Source organism: Ambystoma mexicanum, chromosome 1q (genome assembly GCF_040938575.1).
Source record: "Ambystoma mexicanum isolate Mex_15411 chromosome 1q, UKY_AmexF1_1, whole genome shotgun sequence".
Taxonomy (NCBI): domain Eukaryota; kingdom Metazoa; phylum Chordata; class Amphibia; order Caudata; family Ambystomatidae; genus Ambystoma; species Ambystoma mexicanum.
The window spans coordinates 1222739283-1222760433 of record NC_090922.1 but is presented as its reverse complement, the minus strand read 5'-3'; the positions used below and the strand labels follow the sequence as shown (position 1 = coordinate 1222760433).

Below are 21151 nucleotides of genomic sequence, written 5' to 3'. Positions count from 1 at the left end.
AATAACGGGCAACGGATATCTTGTCTATGCAAAGTCGACAATTATACTTCCTGCTGCAACACTATACTACATACTTATTCTTCAGCTATGGCTTTCCTTCAACATTGTAAACGTTTTGCTTTATGAAATTTCTGAACTTCTTACACAGCAAATGAAGTGGCAATCATACAGTATATGAGAGGCTGTCTTGTGCAACACAGACTGCACCATGCTGCACAGAGCCTTGCACTGAAAACTGTTTTTAGAGCCTTATCAGATCTATTTATTTGTGTCCTTTCGTGCAGCTACCCTTTACATTCGACAGAAACTCATCTCACTAATGTCTTACTTCACAGGTACACAAAAATGCTGCATTGTTGCTCATTTTATGATTTGGGTACCAATAACCACTGGTGACATTCAAAGTATTAGTGCAAAATTGCTAATCAATTATGTTTATTTGCTAATCAATACAATTTTATTTAGCAAACTCTGCTAATCAATTTTGGAAAACGAATTCATGCCTTAATGTTTGACCAACACAACAACCCACCATGTGCTCATATGGTTTATTCTTGATGTCATGGGCAATCTGTCTAATCGGTGGTTCATTCTAGTATGTCTGGGGCTTAAAGAGACCCAGCATCTCTAGCAGATACCAGCAAGGCCTATTTTCGAACACTCTGCCTGATAACTTGGGATTCGTAGTCTTGTGACAAAGCGTTAGGTATTTCTAGAAGTTACTTGCACCCACCACATAAACCTGGAACATTAGCCTGCCAATAATGGACTAAATGATAGTCTAATGGGCACAAGAGGGTAAATACAGTTGGTGTGCCAGGAGGAAGTGAGCGTTCATGTAAAAATGTAGTAAAAGATCAAGTTTTATGTTGGAGCTTGATCTTCTCAGGAGAGAATTCTTTGAGAGTTGTATTATTATATATATTTGTGCAACATGCATATTCAAATGGAACTCAACAGGAAACCTCTATCTAGGTTCAGATTAGGAACAGAAGTCCCCGGTTAGGGGAAAAGAAAACCCTGAAACCATCTCTCTACTGAAAGAGCCGAGTTGCGTTTTTTTTCCAAAACATCTTCAACGAGGATGCTTAGCAGACTGTCAATGATCGTAGGTTCCAAAGTCTACAACCTGCCACAGTAAAACATCTGTCCCCTATAGAGACACACGGAGAACGAGGGTTGACCAATTTGAGGCATCTAATGGCATATACCGTGTCACGAGGCAACAGAGACAGGGTGGAGCCAAGTCGTGTGTACTGTAAAAGCATTTTGGAGTAAGACACAGACAACTGATTCTGAATAAACAATAAAAGTGTATTAACTTAAACGTCAGAAAGGAAAAACATCCATCTTGCCCTATCCTATGGTGGGATTTCCCTGCCAAACCTTAATTAAGGAAAGAAAGTCCAAATGGTCAATTTCGGAATCTGTCTGTGTCCAAACCCTATACTTGCCCTTACAACTAATCTGTACAATGTGTAGGAATGTCAGCAACCAACTAAACAGTCTTCAACTCAAAGTTCAGAGCTTCGTCCTTGTCACAGCTTTCTTTCGGCTCCCTTCCCCAAGTATAAAGCAGTTCAAGTAAATGTCTCAGGATTGCCTTGAGTTCAGATATAAAGTCAACCAATACTCGGGGACTCCCTTCCCCAAATTCCAAGGCACAGTTCCAACCACAAAAGCACATTAAACCCCAGGGTTCCCTTTCCGAAGATTTGAGTCCAATATATAAAGATATTTTCCAGTTTTCTTAAATGTCCGCGCCACACTTGCGCCCCCCCCAGATGTGGTTGGACTTGGTTTAACAATATAATTTGGCAGTAACTTTAGTTCAAACAGGAGTTAATTTCCAATGTTCCATTCACTCTGGAGCTCATGGCATCATTGGGTCACTTGTTTTAGATGCCTTTATGGTTGTTAGACTTCTGTTTAAAGTTCACTTGTAAGTTCAAATAGAAGTTGCACTTGCAAAGTTCATTTGGAAGTTGCATTCACCAAAAAGGTTATGCTTAGAAAGTTGACCTGGAAGCTGCATTCACAAAAAAGGTAATCAGCATGGTTTTTCACTCAAAGATATTCGCAGTTATTAGCAAAGGTTTCATTTATTTCATCTTGATGATATACGTCTCTGTATGGGGCTTTTATAATGTGCCCAGCACTCGAAAATCGTTGTTATAATTAAAGACGGTGTAATTCGGTTGGTTACCTTGTTATAAACTTGTGAACGTTTCCTTTGTAATGTATATAGCACTCAGAGACTTTCGATAAAGTTCCTTTCATGAGCGCGACCACTCCGATACAAAGTATACTTATTAATTCTGGCCCGAGTAGAATGATCAAAGCAGAGAGCAATGCCTAACAAAATGTTCACTCCAAGACACAGAGACCGTCTCACTGAGGAGCAAGTTTAACTGTCTAGGGATAAGACGGTATAACCAGTGACCACCCACAAGTGAGATAGTCTTAGTAGCTGATACAAGGGCACGAGAGAGTATAGTCTATCTGACAATAGGATGGACTACCCTGTAAAGACACTTTCGTGCCAAATGTTAAAATCGGCTAAAATTAGAAACTGGGTAACATCTAGGGCAGTTGAGGACAGGAATTCATTAAAAACCAGCTAAGAATGAACTAGCTGAGCCGGACGGTCGATAGCATGTGTCTGTCAGGGTAATTTTTACTATAAAAGATCAAATTTGAGAGCAATTTACTGTCCAAAGATCTTTAAAAAGAAATGCCGCCCCATGCCCGAGTCTGCCCATTTATCCATTTGATGGTACAGGCATCAGGAACCATTAGGTGAAAAATAGCTTGAGAGTCATCCGTCGTTACAAATTTCTGTGATGAATAAAAAGATCTAGATCTTGGTCTAACAAAACCTCATGGATTACATTAGTTTTGTACTTTACAGATCTTGCATTAATTTTTCACCCGAATATTTCTATACGATGGAGTGTAACAATCGGGTCTTGACACAAGCCTGTCCGAAATAACATTATGGCTACGAATTACATTTAAAGTTGTTAGGAAGTACGCAGATATGGGTGATTAGAACAGCATTGGAGAGTACATCCAGCGCCATAAACGTACACAGAAATACAAGCTGCACATGTCCGTATAACATGCACATGCAGCATGGAAGACAGCAGCCACACATACAGACACCCAAAAGGCATTCCCTTATGAAGACCTAACAAAACACGAGCAGTCATGCTTTAATGAACTGTAGCATATTCACCCTACAGTTGAATATAACCCCATGCCATAGTAGTCACAGCTGCGCTCAGTATTAAGTATTGCACGTCGTAACCATAATAATGAATGCCAGTAGCTTTGTTAATCGAACTGAGCACACAGTACAGGTAAGACTCAAAATTCAGTGAGCCACCTCTCAAGGATGAAAATCCTCAACCCCCACAGTAGAAAACGTGAACCAAACCATTGCAAGGAAGCATACACACATCTTAATGACTATGGGAAATTAAGTCCCCCCTGGCTCCTCCTGTAAGTATGCACAAGGGCCGGAAGACTAGGAAGGAAATATCCACAATATGTGGAAGGAATAATGAGCATAAATAAAAAATGATACAATTCAATTTACAAACAATCCTACACTAAAAAGGCACGTTCTACCCTAAAACAGTAAATTCGTAACACAAAGCGAGCACCACATAAAACGTAAGTTCGAGCATGGAATACGCTCTCAACAAGCTGCATACCTCAGAAGCTTAAGGGGATTAGGGAAAACCTAGTAAGAAAACACAATATCGCAAAGTACCCACAAGACTCATTTACTCTGTACAGAAGAACCACAAGAATTTAGAGCTATTTCTCCAAGACACGTGTGAGCAGGGGTGATCATCAGTTTGCAAACAGAGGCTTTTCGGCTCTCAAAAGTATAATTTAACAAACAGTAGGCCTTAGTGCTCGCCTTTGGAACAGCTGTTTGTACAACTAACATTGTGAAACTCATCACATTTTAAACCTAAACATAACATTTTGCTCTTCTAATCCACTCGTGGTTTGAGCTGCAGTCGGGGATATGTAACGCTCAGTGGAAATCAACTCGCAAGGAGCACTACACAAATTCACAACACCGTTTGTGCTCACAACACTCGATTCATGGGCAGCAATCACTTGGTGCTCACGGGGTGTGAAACACACATGCATTGTTGTATTTGACTAACAGTTTCACCAAAAAAAAATCCTAACGAGAATTTCAAAGTTGGTCTCTTACCGCTGGGTTACGATTCTAGCGCTACTAGATCACGTTCTTAAGGGAAAAAACCATGGCGAGGATTTGGAGGAAAAGGAATGATCTGATCTATTTTCTGAAAAGAGGCGTGCGATTTCTCCTTAATCGCTTTTACTGGCATTAGGACGCAGGGAGGGCAAAGCGATATTTTGATGTATCCATAAAGATGAGCCGTCCTGTGGCACACATCCAGCTCCTGAGCGGAAACTGATCACGCATTATGAAGCTGCGGCAGAACTGCATAGTTTTACGGTGACACACTCGTCCATTCCTTCACTTCCTTGTGCTTGTATGTCAGGTTGCCCCCAGGTTGTTGTCAACCCATTAATCACACTAACATTATCATAGACCATTCATATGACTTCCTGGCTCATATCACATATACACATTCGCTCTTACAGGCTTTGCACGTACCTCATACGATAATGCAGTCTGAGCGACGTCCAGTCATCGATCTTGAAGATATGGTTGGGCGCATACCATAGAATGTTACTTTCATCGAAAAGCCCAAACAGGTTGTGACACAGGGGAGATATACCTTGTTAAAGAGAAACAACCTCATTAACTTAAAAAAAAAATTCGGTAAGTGAACACAAAGTCACAATATTGCAAAACATCACAGGGGCAAGTAACTATGTAGGGCTCAGACCCCCACCATTGTCATGCCTCTGCTATGGAATCAAGGGTCTCTACAGAACTGAACAGAATCGCTAGGTTTTTAGGATCCTCACTCTACCAGAGTTAAACTCCACTTGGTTGCGGACATCGCAGTGTGCTTCAAATGCATTCGGCTATTCACTGAGGCCACAGTGTGTCTCCAGCAGCTGATGTGGTATCATGTTGACCCATTGAAAGAGGTAACTGGGGGGTTGTTTTGGACGGTCGGGGGAGTGGAGGAGGATGGTGGGGCTCTGCACAGCTTTGACCTTCACCTCAACTTTCTGGGAAAAGAGACAGGGACATTGCAAAGTCGAGAAAGGCCACCAGCCTGCCTCTTAATGTGAAGCAGTGTTACTTGTAAGCCCAAAGGCAGGAACGCACTCAGTAGGGAGGGGGGGGCGGGGCCCAAGATCATAAGACAGCATTTGAATTGCAGCCTAGTGATCTTGGGTAAGCACTATATAACCTGAGCTACTGTTTTTACAGGAATGCACATATGGCCATAGTCAGGGCACCATTAGCTCACGTTTGGTCAAACACACCACATTGTCTAGACACATAGAAAATCTTCCACGCTGTCCATTTGTTCGTTTTAGTGTCTTTTTTTCTGAATACCACCACTAGTCGTGTGACCCTGGCCCGCATGCACAAACATTCTATTATCTGCTGTTAAATGTTTCTTTCTAAAATGATCTGTTTAATATAGAACATAAATACGCTTACAGAATCCAACTACTGATGAAATGACGAGCAATCTTTTTGTCTGGTTCATTTGGACGGTCAGAGCTGGTCATAAGAAAACAAAGTATTATTCAGATGTGTGTGATTTTCTCCCAAATGTGAACTGATCCCCAAAATTGACTTGCCGGCTAGAGAGCCGTATTCCCAACGCAGGCGCGCCAATACTCACTGCACTCAGAAGCGGCTGCTATGCAGAGCTCTTCGGTAGTGTATTCTCCAGTGGCATAAATCAATGGCGATTTCTCGACTGCATAAAACACTATTTCCAGTCCTTTGTCTGGCGCTGCTAGCAGCATTTCATGCTTCTTGGAGCTTCGCATTTTTGCACAAAAAGCCATTGCATTGGATTGGATTGGCGTCCTCATAGGCATTTGATTCTGCAATAAATGACAAATTTGAAAACACATTTCAAACACAAGATTTTAATACAAAATAGAAACAATGCAGAGCCAAGAAAAGGACAATCTTTGATTTAATTTAATTTAATATTTATTGTGCTATAGTTTAAAGTATAAACTTTACACAAATTTAACACAACTAACATGGTAAAAAAAGGTCTAACATACTTCAAATACAATTTTTAAATATACATGAATTGCAATACAAAATACTATGTTAAAAAGAACAGATAATTCACATTATAATCAGATATATCTAAAATTTTTCATAGCATCTGTATGAGAATTATATCATAAAACCTATTCCTCTACAGAGTTATACCCAATCTTCTTTCAATTTGCAGCCAAACAGTATAGAGAGCTATTAAGAGACGTAGACTGTTGGAGTTGAGGCAATAATGCCAAAACAGCGCTTCCCCAATATATGTAATTTCATGCACATAACTGCCAAGAAGGAGGGTAAAGGTGCCAGCCATCTCCAAGCACTCGGTCAGCAGATGTTTTGCAGTCTCCAAATGCTTATGCACTTTACATAGTCGACAGATACGTTCCTCGGCAGCCATGCAATCTTTTCTCCCCGTATTGCTAAGGGTAGGTAGTTGCTCTAAGCGAAGCAGTAATATAAACCGTCTAAGCTTGATAGATGGACAGATATTCAGGTATCTCTGGGGTTTCCTAAATTCAAATAGTCTATATTGCACATACTGGTAGCTGCTCAAACTCTTAAGATGTTCAAAATTCTCCAGCCAATCCCAAAGGTCAAAACGTTTACTCAATGCTCTGTTTACTTTATCTGAGTATTTACCATCTCTGGATTGCCAGCCTATTTCGGAGAACAGATTGTTCATCTGATCAACAATTGAAGAGGTTGTTCCTTCCTTTATTATTTCCTGGTGCACCGCTAATAATATGTCGTTGCTAGTGTCTTGCACCATTCTGAGATATAACGCGGCTCGCTTCTTTAAGACCAATGCCTTTAGGGAGGTTAAGCCCAATTCTAATCTAAGGATGGCCATCGGAATTGAGGGGGGTAGACCAAGCACACGACGCCAGAATTTACCCTCTAATATCTGAAGCCATCTAAGATCAGACTCTAATAGTGCTTCCAGGCCATATATTATCGCCGGAGCGAACACCTGTACATAGAGTTGCCTTATACCCCATAGAGTAAAGCCACTATGGCTGATCGTAAATCTATGAAATAAGGCAGTCAATTGTGCAGCTTTAATACATCGTGTTTTTTTGCATGCCAAATAATCCCCAGTATTTTCAAAGTCAATGCCTAAATAACGGTATTGAGGGACATATGAAATATTCACTGTCCCTACTGAAAGTTGCACGCGGGAGACCTTTTTTCTTGTGTATCTCATAATCTTTGTTTTTCCTAGATTAATGCTTAAGCCATTCTCTTCAACATATTCCCATAGTGCAACCGCAGATCTTCGCATCCCACTGATGGTGTGGTCATAAATCACCAAGTCGTCAGCGTATGCTAATACTGGGCAGCTAGCTTTCCCAATTTTCGGCGGGCAGTTTCTCACCTTATTCAGTGCTTCAGGGATGTCATAGGTATATAGGTTGTAGATTAAAGGAGCCGTTACGCATCCTTGCTTGACACCCCTGTTTTGCATAACATTTTGAGTTGTATGACCTTCTTGATCTAATTTCAGTTTAACTGAGTTATTTGAATGCAAGAGTTTTAAATAGTATATTAAACCATCGGGACATCCCATTGTATACAGTTTGTTCCATAACCGACTACGGGGAATGGAGTCAAACGCCGCTGTGAAGTCTATATATAATGCATAAAGCGGGACCGAACCAGTTCGTAAGGCTCTGGTTCGCAGTATGTCCATAATCATGATGTTATGGGCAGTGGAGTAACCTTGTCTAAATCCACTTTGGAATCTGGACAGTACTCCTCTGCCCTCTGCCCAGGATTGTAACTCCTTAAGCAGAAATGAGGCAAATATCTTTCCAGTGGCATCAAGCATGGAAAGCAACCTGTAGTTGCTTGGGTCGAGTCTATCGCCCTTTTTAAAAACTGGTATTAGTATTGCCGTCTGCCATGAGCAGGGAATTTTACCTGTTTTTATTATTTTCTGGAACAAGATGTTTAGCAGACTTGCCCAGAACTCTGGGTATGCTTTCATGACAACATTAGCCAAACCGTTGGGTCCCGGTGCTCTTGATGATTTTAACTCTTTGATTTTATTCAAGATGAGCTCATACGTTACAGGGAATGGGGCCTCAGAAGGCGGCCTACCCAATATTGTTGTTTCCTCATCCACCATGTTTCTATTTTCTAGATATGTGACCCACACTTTAGCTTCAATAGGATTGACCAATGTCCCCCTCTGTGTACCCTGAGCCTCGCTTAAGAGACCAGATATTACGGGTCTTCTTTTCGCACACAGTCTTCACTAATTTTTGCCAAGTAAGAACCTTGTCCGCCCTTTTTTTCTCCTTAATGGCCGATCTATATCTGTTTTTAATCGCTCTAATAGTCCGATGATAGGCTTCCCCTGGGGCCATAGATTTCTTGACTCTGCGAAGCTCGGCTCTAAGCTTGCGCTTCATGTCTCTGATTGTTTTGTCAAATGGTAGTTTGTTCCCCACACTATTTATCATACACCCCATAGGGGCCACAGCATGTTTGCCTGAAAAAGCGCTAATCCAGTCTTCTATGGAATTGATTGACATATCATTGAATTTATGCGGCTCTTTAAGCACTACTATTCCCAAAGTTTCTGTCGCTAGTGCTATATTCTTATCGGACCAGGAAATCCTGGTTCCTGCCTTATTGACTTTTACAATACCCGTATTGCTAATGGAGGGCTGCTTTCGAGGAATACTCATTGTACATTTTAATACGGCATGATCGCTCCATACGTTAGGCATGACTATCAGATCGTCGATCAGCTCTTGAAGCCCAGGGCATATATATATATATATATATATAATCCAATGTGCTGCGAGCAGTACCATTGGACCAAGTATATTGTCCAGGGTGATCACTAGCTGTTCTGCCATTAAGCATTATCATGTCCCATAGTTCAAACAGGGATTCCCAGGTGCTGCCCTCATTATCTATTTTATTATGGAGCATAATGCTCTTCTCTTTCAGTTTAGGATTTTGCATTTTGCACACACGTCCTCTCATATGACAATTGAAATCGCCCACAACCATCACTCCCAGGTTAGCAGCTATGGGTGACCAGCTTGCCAACACATCCTATATAGAGTCTTGTAAGTGTTCGCTTAGTATAGTTCCAGGCGGATTGTAGAGATTTACCAACAAAAAAGAAAACATAGAGTCTGTGCCCTCAAGCATCACTTCAACTGCGAGTAGATTGTTTCCGCAGTTAGAACCAATCTGCCTGGAGCCCAAGGTATTGGCCACTCCTATCATCAGACCACCAAAAGGAAGGCCTTTGTCGCCTCTTTTAGCAGCGGCATGAAACAACGTGTACCCATCTAATACCAAAGGGTCCAGAGTCCAAGTCTCTTGCAGGCAGAAACAGCTAGATTTATCAAACAATTTCGCAGAGCCCTCTGGTGTGAGTAAATGCGTAAAACCCCGACAGTTCCAGGATATAACCGATAGTTCTCATGATTGTTTTAAGATCTCAGGAAGGGCGTCAGCCAGCCATTTCAAAACCTGTTGGACATCAGACGCTTCTATTTTCTTATCCAGCTGTATTTTGGGACAGGGTGCTGTAGTCACGGCGACTGCAACCTCTTCCTCCCGGCAGCTGGGGTCAATTTCGTTTAAATCAACATCCACATCCACGTCTACTGATTTTAATTCCTCTTTATACTTTCTTAATAAATCTGCCGTGGCTGCAAATTTACAGTGGATGGCTGAGACGTTGGGATTCGGACCTTTCAGTGGTTCGATGAATTGGAAGTCATCTGAAATTAGTACCCGCAGTTGGGGGACAGAATATAATCTTGTCAAAAACTCTGATCGCGGTAGCCATTTGTTAACCTTGCTCTGATATAGATTTTTAATAAGGCAAATTCGGTTTCCTTTCTTCTCTTTCTTGTTGATCAAAGTGCCTGTTACTTCAAGGGGTAGATCTTCCTGTACCGTCGGTTGACCGATTACCATGGCTGTATCTACTGCACTGCCATGGCTCGCCTCCGGCCCTTCCACGATCTCTGCACTTTCATCATGGACCACTGACGGTCCCTGTTCGGGGAGAAGCCAGCTGGTCAGGTATCCATCACGAGTTGCCTTTCTTTTCTTGGCTCTCGCGGCTCTTTTCCTACTCTTCTTAGTCATTCCCCTCTCTTTCATCTCTGGCGATGTTGATTGTGTAACACTATTTTTTTTGCCCTTGTTTATTTTTCTTGCCAAACGCTTTTGTTTTATGGAAAAAAATGGATCAGGTCTGTCTGACTCCTCGTTGGTCTCCAAGTTTTGTTGCTTGTCCATCTCACTAGTAGCATGGATTGCCTCAGATAGGTTAGCCTCCACATCATCAACCGAGATCGTTCTCTCCTTGTTTCCCCTGATGAGGATGTCCATATTGGCTAGGATCCGCCCCGACATTTTCAGCAAGATCTTAAGTGCGAACTGCAGCGAAGCTACCGATGCCTGAATCTCCGCTATTGCGGCTGACCCTGTACTAGATTTGTCGGTACAGTCTATTATTTCCTCAGGGTCATCTTCCATTGAGGCTAACGCCAAATTCGGAGATGCAGAGAGTCTCTCCGGTCGATCTCTGACCTTGGAAGACTCTGAAATTATGTCCATAGGTTTGCCTGTCAATAGACAGCTGCTGTTATTGCATCTCAATTCCGGTTGTGGTGTCATGTTTCTCTGAATATTTAAGCAGAGGTCTAATAGTGAGTTATTATCAATGTCTTCAAAGTTAGATATACTCAATATAGGATTGTCCTGTTGGTCGAGTGCAACTTCTTCGATTATAGTTGAATTTATTTCACGAGGGGGGAAGAAAGAGGTAATCACACCTTGTTTGATCGGAGAGCTTCTTTTTGCTTTTATTTTAGGCATCAGGTTGTCCATCTCAGCCTTCTTGTTGGCAGGCCCCAGGCAACTGTTCTTGACTTCCTTAGGTTGTACACAGGATAATTAGGATTCTTGTCTAATTGCATTAGTAACGTCTCGAATGGACTATCTATGAGTGCCAGGACTACACACTTCGACAACTCACAGTTTGCAGGGTAACGCCCACTTTCTCTTCCCACAAGCAGGTTGTTATTGTGCTATCTCTGGATCAAAAGGCGTCAGCCCACAGTCTCCAGGTATTGTCCGCTTGGATTGATAGCCTAGGGCTAACTATTCTAGTAGGTCCACCTAACTTAGCACTATTAGTGTGTTACACTTATAATTGCTATACTGGGATGATTAGCCTCATGTGCTCAATGGGCTATGTGCAGACAGGCACAGCGTAACCAGACCCCACCAGTGGGCAGCCAGGCTCCAGGCTACTGCACCAGACAGCCAGCGTCGAGAAAGACGTGAGGGGCAGCAGGCTGCAGTCTTGACCTGACTGGACCTCAGCCAGACCAGCCAAATACGGCCGCGGGGACCCGCCCAGAAATCAATCAGGGCCCACAAGCACTCCAAGCCCCCGTCCAGTCCACAACCCGGTGGGGCCGACCCCCACACTGCTCCCCAGAACGTCCAGGGAACTCACCACCACTCTACTGCATCCCCCGAAGCTCCGCCGTTGCAGCTCCACGCCACCGTGGCGCTCGCCAGGCGACCAGGGCAGCACCTCAGTGGAGCCACCCAAGACCCTCAGCCTTCAACCAAGCCGTACCGGCCACCCGGCCAGAACTCCGCTCCTCCGTTTGTATCAGCCACCCGGCTCGGCTCGTCTGCCTCCTCGCTCCTCCGGAACTAGAGGAACTAGAGGAAAGGACCTTGGACGTATCAAGCCGCACCTCACGCTCGCACTCTGATGCGTACGCCAAGAGAAAGAGGCCACCTCCGATACTCCAACTGGATTGGATATGAGAGGTTCCATGTGGCAAAAGGACAATCTTTGAGGCCAGCTCCTCTTATGGTTGCTAAACCAATGTATTAAGGAAACAACAACAGGGGTTATCAACATGAAACTATTCCGCCATTAAAAACACCTCCCAAAATTGAAAAAAAAAAAAAACGTTACCAGCTCGGTCAACTTGGAGGCATCGTTTCGATCAAACACAGCAAACACGGCCATTTAGAAACGAAGTGCTAAGATCTACAGAGAAGTGCAACAACAAGACCCTGATTGGTCATGTTCTATGAAATTGCTGAATTCCAAATAAGCCTGCGCGCATAGAGGTTTTAACGATCTGCTGAGAAGCATACACAAACTGGCTTGCTGAAAACGAGAGAGCAGCTTCTAAATAGACTGTCGTTTTTCACCCATATAATCTTGTAGCGTTAACCTGTATGTTAGCTGGGGAATAATACAGAAAAACTGCATATAGGTTTGTCATACATCATTTTTGCCTGGAGGATAGTTCAAAGTCAACGTGCTTGCTTTGGAAGGAAGCAAGCAACGCAGAGTTCGAATCCCGGTCCTGCACTTTGAGGCTGGTCTCTGGTATTAAGCGTGTTATAAAATAGTAATTAATAAGAACGGATGTGTACTTGGAAATTAAATACACCTTGTCCGATGTTCAGTTTTACTTTCACACAATCAGAAAATGAATTGCTGCACAGCTGGTTTTTCATTTTGGCATTTGAGACTCGCCGGGTTTATGTAGTGCAGTGGATTTGAACACTGCAGTAGCTTTTGTTTGACCTCCATTGAGCTGAGACACTGTCTCCAGGAAGAAGAGGACCTACCAAACTACCTTGGCACAGTGTGTGCTCACTCACTGGTGGAATCTGATCAAATAAACTCGGCAGGGCCGGCCTTAGCTCTAGCAGTACCCAGAACTAGGAAAACAAATGTGACCCCCAAGGTCAAGGGCCAGTGGGGGAGTGCCTAGCAACAGTGCTCTATTTAACCGATTAACTCCCCGCTGCCGTGCTGGAGTGGGTCACTTCAATAGGGTGCCAATGCAGCAGCAGCACGGGGCAACCTTTCAAAGGCTGTCCCATGCTGGTTTAGCATCAGCGACCTATTGAAAGGAAACATATCCCGCTATCGTGCTGGCGAGAGCAGGGCGCATTTCCTTTCAATAGGGTGCCTTCACCCACACCACCAGCTCGGGGGAACTCTTGAAAGACTCCCTGGGGCTGGCGTTGTGAGGGGCTAATGAGGCGCCCCGAGCGACGGCCCACGTTGTCCGGGCCTAAACCTGGACTTGAACCCTATGGCCACCACACCTGTTTGGTGGTCCCCAAGATTGTAACCCCATTTTGGACGAGCACCCTAATGTTTGAGACACAGCATGTCGGTAAATGACCATAGTCGTCCACCTAACATTCTGGGTTAAGGTTCCCCCGCGGCATGCCTGCTGCGCTAAACCTTTGGCAGTTCTTCAGATCATTTGCAACAGCTCCGTTTTTGCTACCCTGGGTGATGTTGTTCAAAGCATTGAAAAGCGAAGCACTAAGGACTCTTGAACAGAGCTTAACATGGTACCATATCTCTATTGAAGAAACTAGAAATGTTGCGCGCAAAAACTCCCCAGAAGCCTGCAGCGCTGTAAAAAAGAAATGTACGAATGACTTTTGGGGATTCTGCAGATATTTAATTATACTATGCTATGAAGCATCCAAAATAGAAATACAAGATGTGAATGCCAAGTCACCAAGCTCCACCTTGAGCATTAAGAATGGGCCCAAGCCATAGAATAAACAAATCTAAACTCATTTCAGAAGACACAGACATCACAAACTCCCATTATCAGATGGACAGTAAGCTGTACACCCATGTGTGCCGGACTCTTGGATCTCTGCGTGGTAGGGGGTAAGGCAGCGAGATGAAAATGAAGAAGCCAGCAGCACCACTTCTAGTTATATGGGCTAGTTGCCAAATGTCTCTGCCGGTATCAGGTGACATCAGCAAGTGCTTCTCCATAAACAGGTCCACTGGCCTTCTCAATCCCTTCCCCATTTTGTTTAGATGCAGAGCTCCCAGTTGCCTTTCCCATGTCCCTTCTTTTGGGCTTCCAGAGTTACCTCACCTCTCGAGTCTTCCCTGCATCAGGTTCCTTCTCACCCATACAAGTGACATTCCTCCTGCTGTTTTCCTACCATCCCACCACACGCCTATGGTCCACTGTCTGAACCGGAGCCTGTAGAGGATGTCCCAAACATGGCCTGCACTCCAGCCACCCATTTTGAAGTGCCAGGAACGTTCACACCGAGATATGTGACGTACAATGAGAAAATAAACCAGCAGAGAGCCGCACTAGGGCTCTGTCCAGTGCCAATCAGAAGAGCAATACCTATTGAAATGCCAATAACCAGGCAACCATGGACAGTAAGGTATCTGTTGAGACAACCATACCAGCAAATGACACGAAATGAAGATGGTTTAAGCACTGTCCCAGAAGAAACTCAAAAGGCCTTAATGGAAGACGAATGATGACATCACAAGGGCCCAGACAGACATACAGATGAAGAACGACAACCAAAAGATGACACACAAAGACGAAACACCATGGATAAGGATATTACAGACATAGAAGAAGAAACATGTTGAAATATAAAGAAACGTAACTGCAAAAGCAGGATGAAAGTATTCAACCAGCTAACGCCTATACATGGGCTTGTAACGCAAGAAGCTAAGAAAACAGTGCAAGGCTTGCTATGCTTATTAGAAGAATAGAGCGGCAAGCGGCAACTATATATATCTACCTCAACGAAGCACATTATATAAAGTGCAGTCCACTTTATACAAAAGCAGAATTAACCCAGGTTACTAAAGGTCAAAACAGGCCAGGATTCTTATTCCAGCTAAAACAAGAAGAGAGATGGCGGAATCGAAACTCAGCAAGGAGCAGGCCGTGCCTGGGAAATCAAGGTCAAACCAAGAGAGGGAGGCGGACAGTAACTTCGGAGAATCAAAACTTAGGAGCAGAGCAGCCTGCCCCGTGAAGGTCGAGATCATTGTGCCCAGACTGGTGGCACCCAAAAGTAAGAATTAAATGCACAAATAGAAGGGAAACAAAACAGATTCACGGTGTGCTAACACGTGACCAGCCAAGCGCGAAGAGGTACCAACGTCTGATGTCACCCAAAGCAGGAGATACCATAACCTTTCCTGACAAGAAGCTACAGTTTCAAGGCCAACCTCAGCCGACTAATTGACACATAGCCCTAAAGTACTGATTGATAGAAGGGAGGCAGGCTGAATCTTGGGGCATACTGCATCTGGGTGATCATTCTGTATGCTGCTAATTAAAGTGGAGATTTATGCTTAGAGTTGTAGCCAGCCCAATCACAGTGGGCCAAATAATCTAAGGTCCTATAGTTAGTAGGACCAATGGTGATGTTTACCATTTTAGTGACGTCTACATGAGTAATGTTAGAGGAAAGGGCGCAGACGCCCCCCTGATAAGAGTTAACCAATTCTCACACTCCATTACCGTATACAGATATAGCACCCATACATAAGTTACCTTTTCTAACCAATAGAATTGCATGACAAATTTAAGAGTGTTACATGTTAATGATGACAAATTTTGACCATAACTATTGCTGTTGAATGAAGATTGTTGGGAGTTGAAGCGAGACGGACCATCACATCATTGCTGATCTCCACGTTTCCCTGTTTCTTGTACTTGTCATTAAACAGACTCCCCTTTGCCAAACCATTTAGTTGTTCTTATTGATTGGTGTTGGAGTAGTAAACCTGCACCCCCATCCACATCAAGGTGCAGCTATCTTGTCTTAAAGTATTTGAGAGCAAGCTCTGACTCTATGGGCCGGTCAGGGGTCAATCGCCCTTGTGTACGCTTTGTAGAAGAGGATGGTTGGACACCATTGATTATTGATAAGACACCTATTGACCGTCAACAAAGTAACTCTAGGTCTTCGGCAATATCACAAGTCCTTCGCCATTCGGCTGAGTAGACTGTGAAGCTTCCCGTGGACAATGGTAGTGTAATTGATCTAAAACTGCAGTGGGGCCTGAAGGGAACCGTTTTAAAAAACCATAACCCTTCCCATTCCTACGGACAGCAGATCAGGCGAAAGTCTGAAGGAGGTGGTAACTGAGGCGGTGAAACCAAGGATCCAGAGAGGAACGATGTGAACGGTGAGTGAAGAAAAAAATTGAGTGCTTTGGCAAATTTCATAGGCTTTAGAACAAGTAAAGGGAAAAGGTAATGGAGGGAGGTGGAAAAAACTAGATAGTCAGAAGTAGAAAAGACATATATATATATATATATATATATAGGGATAATGACTCAAGAATAATTGAGAATTTAAAGAATACCAGGGGGGACACCTGAGAAATTGTAGGATATCAGGGTGGACATCTGAGAAGTTAAAAGGATACCAGGGTAGGCACCTGAGAAGTTAAAGGATACCAGGGTAGACACCTGAGAAGTTAGAGGATACTAGGGCGGACACCTGAGGAGAGAGAGAATTCGCCTTATCCCTGTGCTTTAATATAGCGGCCAGAAGAAACGCGAACTCAGAGCCCCACATAATAGGGGACGATTAGGCTACTACCACGTTTAAAGACGTCATAAAAGGGGTTTGTTTAAACTCCATGTAGGGGTAATAATTAGAGGCAGAGATATTTGTGCCCAGCTGGTGTCAGTCTAGTCTGTTAAGTGTCTGTCTTACATTTTCTGTTGTGCCATCACGTGTGAAGGAATTCTTTTGTGTGTTTTAAGTGAGACCTCATTAAGATTTGTACGATTCGATAGTTGAGATGGAATCGTACACAAATTGATGTTTTTGAGTAAATTGGTAATATAAAAGATTTTTGCGGGAAAAATTGGATTGGAGCTTGCGGTGTGTGGTGCTCGCTCATATTGTTGGAGATGTTAAAATTGCATGAAAGCATTGAAAAGCATTGTATAAGAGGAATAGAAACAGATTTAAGCATGGAAGACATTACTCCATTAGCACACTTATGTAAGCAACTGGCGAAACACGCACCCAGGCTAAAAAAGAATAGCACAGAGTGGGTTAAAGGTACTGCCCACAAGATGTTTATTCCATGGCCACAAAATGGGTCTTTATCTAAATCCGGCTTACAACATATGACGACGTACTTAAATGCCACATATACAGGCAAAAAGCTAGAGAAACGCCTTGCTGTTCTAGAACTCTAGAAAATGTTCGCACAGCCAAAGGAGGAAGAGCCACCTGCAGACTGGATATTAAATGTATGCACGAAGGGGGGTGAGATGCCTAACGCGCCACCTGCTCTGCCTGAAACAGAACCCGAAGAGAATAAGCCTGAGGGACCCTACCCATTAAGGGAGCTTAAGGTAGCCACAGGGTACAGCAACCCCACATATGAGTCACCTACTTACAGTAGTGACGATAATCAAGGAAAGGATAAGGACAAGGACAAGAATCTCACTTCCATAGTCCTGAGGGACAAGGGGAGACACGATGAAAGAAAGGATCAGGCACAGACAAGTGCATCTCTCGATAAGGAGAGAGAGGGAAAGAAGTGGAAAGGAAGTGAAGACAGAACTGATGTGATAGCAATCACAAAAGACTAATGGATGGGAGGACACATTTTATTGAAACTCGATGGGTAAGGAAGTGATGAGGTGAGACCTAAAGAGAGGTTAGATGAGGCACAGAGAAAGGAGAAAGAAAAGGAGTTAAGGGATGAAAGGATAAGAAGGAAGGATAGACTGAGGCGAGAACAGCTATATCGCGAAGAGCAAGAAAAACAGCTTGATCTCAAACAGAGAGCAGTCTATGACCAAGACAGACAGAAACAGCAAAGGTTGGAAGAAGAGCAAAGGGTAAGTGAAAAAGGGATAAGGAGGCAAAGAGATGAGGAAGTTCGAAGAGCAGATGAACGTAGAAATGAAAAAAGAAGAGAAGAAGATAAGGTCAGAGAAGAGGCGAGGAAACGCAAGGAATTCGATGATGATATTGAACGTAAGCGTATAAAGAGGGGACGCAATCTCGAATATTTGGAGAGGGAAGTTAATAAACCTGATCCAGTTGTAGACTGGGAAGATATTGAATTCTTTCCTGCGTACAATTCAGTACAAGGTACGTCTAGGGCAAATATGGAAGATGATTTCGACACCAGAAGCAACGATCGACAAACTATATGATGAAATGGGGCTAGAACAAACACCCCAAGGAGAGGGGGAGGACGAGCACTTGGAGAGCACTCAGCTATATGACACGGAGGATGTCACCCAAAGTAGTGGGAGTAGTAAACTGTCCCTGGATAGATTAGAAATCAGTAGAAACGATGATGACATAAGGAGTTGCGTGAATTGGGAACAACCAATGTCCGACTCCAAGAGGAGGAGCTCGAGGCAAGTGAAGAAGGGAGACGGCGCGAAAGACTCCCCCCCTAGGGAAAGAGGGGTACAATGGTCAGATGCTAGTGAGTCTGCACCGAGGACATCAGAGTCTGACCGGCATGAAAGAACACCCCATGGTCAGAGGGGGGTGTCATTACCGCCCGATGTAGACAGATTAAGGACATTGACAGGTAGACAGCGATGCAGGAATATTACCCCTGCGATAGATAGGAGAACAATAAGAGAAGAGAAAGAAGGCTGCGCATTCCGATTTCTACTACTAGAGAAAGGGGGAGCAAGACCACAATATATTCCATGGCCACACATGGATCGGGAAAACCTGAAGAACAAGCTTCCAATGCTGACATCAGGAGCCGGAAAATGGATACATGAGTTAGAAAAAATGACAGGAGGAAATACGCTAGCTATAGGGGGACATTAAAGGTCTCCTGATCGCCATACTTGGTGAGAGAGCAGACGGTGTGGACACGGGCAGGATACCCTGGTGTAAGCACAATTAATACTGCGCATGACAGAGCACCATTTAACAATTGCAGAGCAGCAGTATGGAAAGCGCTACGAGTGCTTTACCCAGACACTTCTGATATGGGAGCTATAAATGACTCGAAAAATGAAGGAGTCGGAAGACCCGTTAATTTATATCCAGAATTTCCAAGACGCGTGGGTGCTCAAAACGCACGAATCTTGGACAAAATCTATACCTGTGTTTTACCATATATTGTGCCAATGGTTGCCCGAGCCGGTGCAGAAACAGCTCAAGAAACTGGTAGGAGTTGAGGCTAAACCTTGGGCTGAAATACAGTTGACCATTGCACATTCCTGTAGACTGTTGCAAGAAAAGAATCGGAAAAAAGAGGTGACTCGAAAGGGCGAGGAAGCGAAGCAGGTGCAAAAGAAATTATCAAAGTATGCGCTTGAAGGAGCCATGCTAACTAACACAGCTGAACAGAGCATGCAACAGGTGATTAACCCGCAACAGAATATCCAGGGTAACGTAGGATTTTACCTGAGGGGAAGGGGTTTTAGAGGAAGAGGATGGCAGAGCAATCAGGGAGGTTTCCAAATTAATCAAGGAGGCTTTCAAAACGTGCAAAATGGTAATTCGGACATGTCAAATGGACAAATAACCCGACCATCGCCAGTATGTTGGCTGTGTGGAATGACAGGGCATTTAGCAAGCACGGGCAGAAGTATAGGCATGTTGCAGAATGGCCAAGGAATGGGAGCAGGCACGGCGAGTCCACCTGCAAGCTCACAACAGGGCGTTGCACAGAATCACACAGTGCAACAGCAAGCGCCAGGTGTGCAGCAAGGTGCACAAGGGGTGCAACCACAAAACATGGGGAATTTTTCACAAGGACAATCCCAACAGATACCGCCGCACGTGTCACATACGATGAGCACAGGACAGGTCCAGAACTCTGGAAGGGGAAGCAACACTGGGAATGGGGAAAATCTGCAAGTGCACAGTGGGCCAAACTTCTATATAAACTAGGACAGCTCACTGAGGACCCTGATGTGCTCTATCCTATCAGTAACACCAGACCCTCATAGGGAACCTAGGGTGAATGTTGATAGAGGGTAAAGAATATTCCTTCCTAGAAAACACGGGTGCAACACGCTCGTGATTACGTGAAGGCACATTTTCCTTGTCCGGCGAGGCCATAGATACTCAGAGTTTTAAAGGAGCTCACAGTCGAGTTCCCTTTACAGACGCTCTCGCAGTCTCCATAGGAGAGTGCGAAATGAATGTACCCTTATTGTATTCACGTCAGACCCCAGTAAACATTTTGGGTCGAGACTTAATGACAAAATTGAACATGTCGATTTCGTTCACGGATGATGGCATAGTATGCGCCACTCCAGGAATACATTATTCAAATGTATGCGAAATGATTAGAGCATATTCAGGACACAGCCATGAGAGCTGTACCGCTGGAGCCAGAAGTTTTCACATATGGCATGCGTGTGCTTATGGCAGGACTGTCAGGCCTTGCAGATAAAATTATGAGAACCCCTGATGAGTTTTTTTTCAGACCAAGAATACCTATGCATGAGGAGGAGGGACAAGTGTTTCCCTTGATGATACACGCAGCTGCAGTGCGAGGGAAAGTAGCATTGGTTGAAGGATACGATGATAGTGTTAGTGTCATATCTGTCGCTGGTAGGGAGGGTCACCAGTGTCACAGAATTTCTTCACTATCCTGACAACGAAAAAGTGATCAGACACCTGCTTACTATCATTGCGGAAGCCTTCGCCGTACTCCGGGAGTACAGTGATAAGGACAAAAATGCTTCCACCACAGGTGACACAGTGAACTCATCAATACACTTTTCTTTCACATAATCGAAGAGTGCCCATCTATTGTTGGAAGAACCACAGATACGTTGACCTTTCTTTGAGATCTAGCAAACACTGAACATTTGAGTCATCTGTTAAACAAAATCAGCATCTTGGTCACACTCCACGTGACTGGACAGTGGAAATATTGTTCACGACAAGGAAAGAACTTATAATCCTGAACCCAGCAAGGCAGGACGAATGTCCCTTTCACTAGAAGACTGCAGACTGGTGCACTGAGTTTTTTTCCTGCATAGTGGCTGACTTTCCTGAATTAGTGGGGAGGCCTATCGAAATTGAAGCCCCCACATTCATCCAAGAACCAGCAAATATTACACAATTGGGAATGCTCCT

At 43.9% G+C, this 21151-nt stretch overlaps 1 protein-coding gene across 3 annotated transcripts in view; it reads right to left on the bottom strand.

The window, feature by feature from the left end:
- Nucleotides 1-21151, bottom strand: part of JAK1 (Janus kinase 1) — a 1055078-nt gene that overhangs the window by 712097 nt on the left and 321830 nt on the right. For all 3 annotated transcript variants that reach the window (XM_069641985.1, XM_069641984.1, XM_069641986.1), the window contains 2 exons: nucleotides 5826-6033; nucleotides 4670-4793 (listed from right to left, as the gene is read on the bottom strand). In XM_069641985.1, the coding sequence (XP_069498086.1) occupies nucleotides 4670-4793; nucleotides 5826-6027 (326 nt within the window). In that variant the 5' untranslated portion in view covers nucleotides 6028-6033. The remainder of the gene's footprint in view (nucleotides 1-4669; nucleotides 4794-5825; nucleotides 6034-21151) is intronic.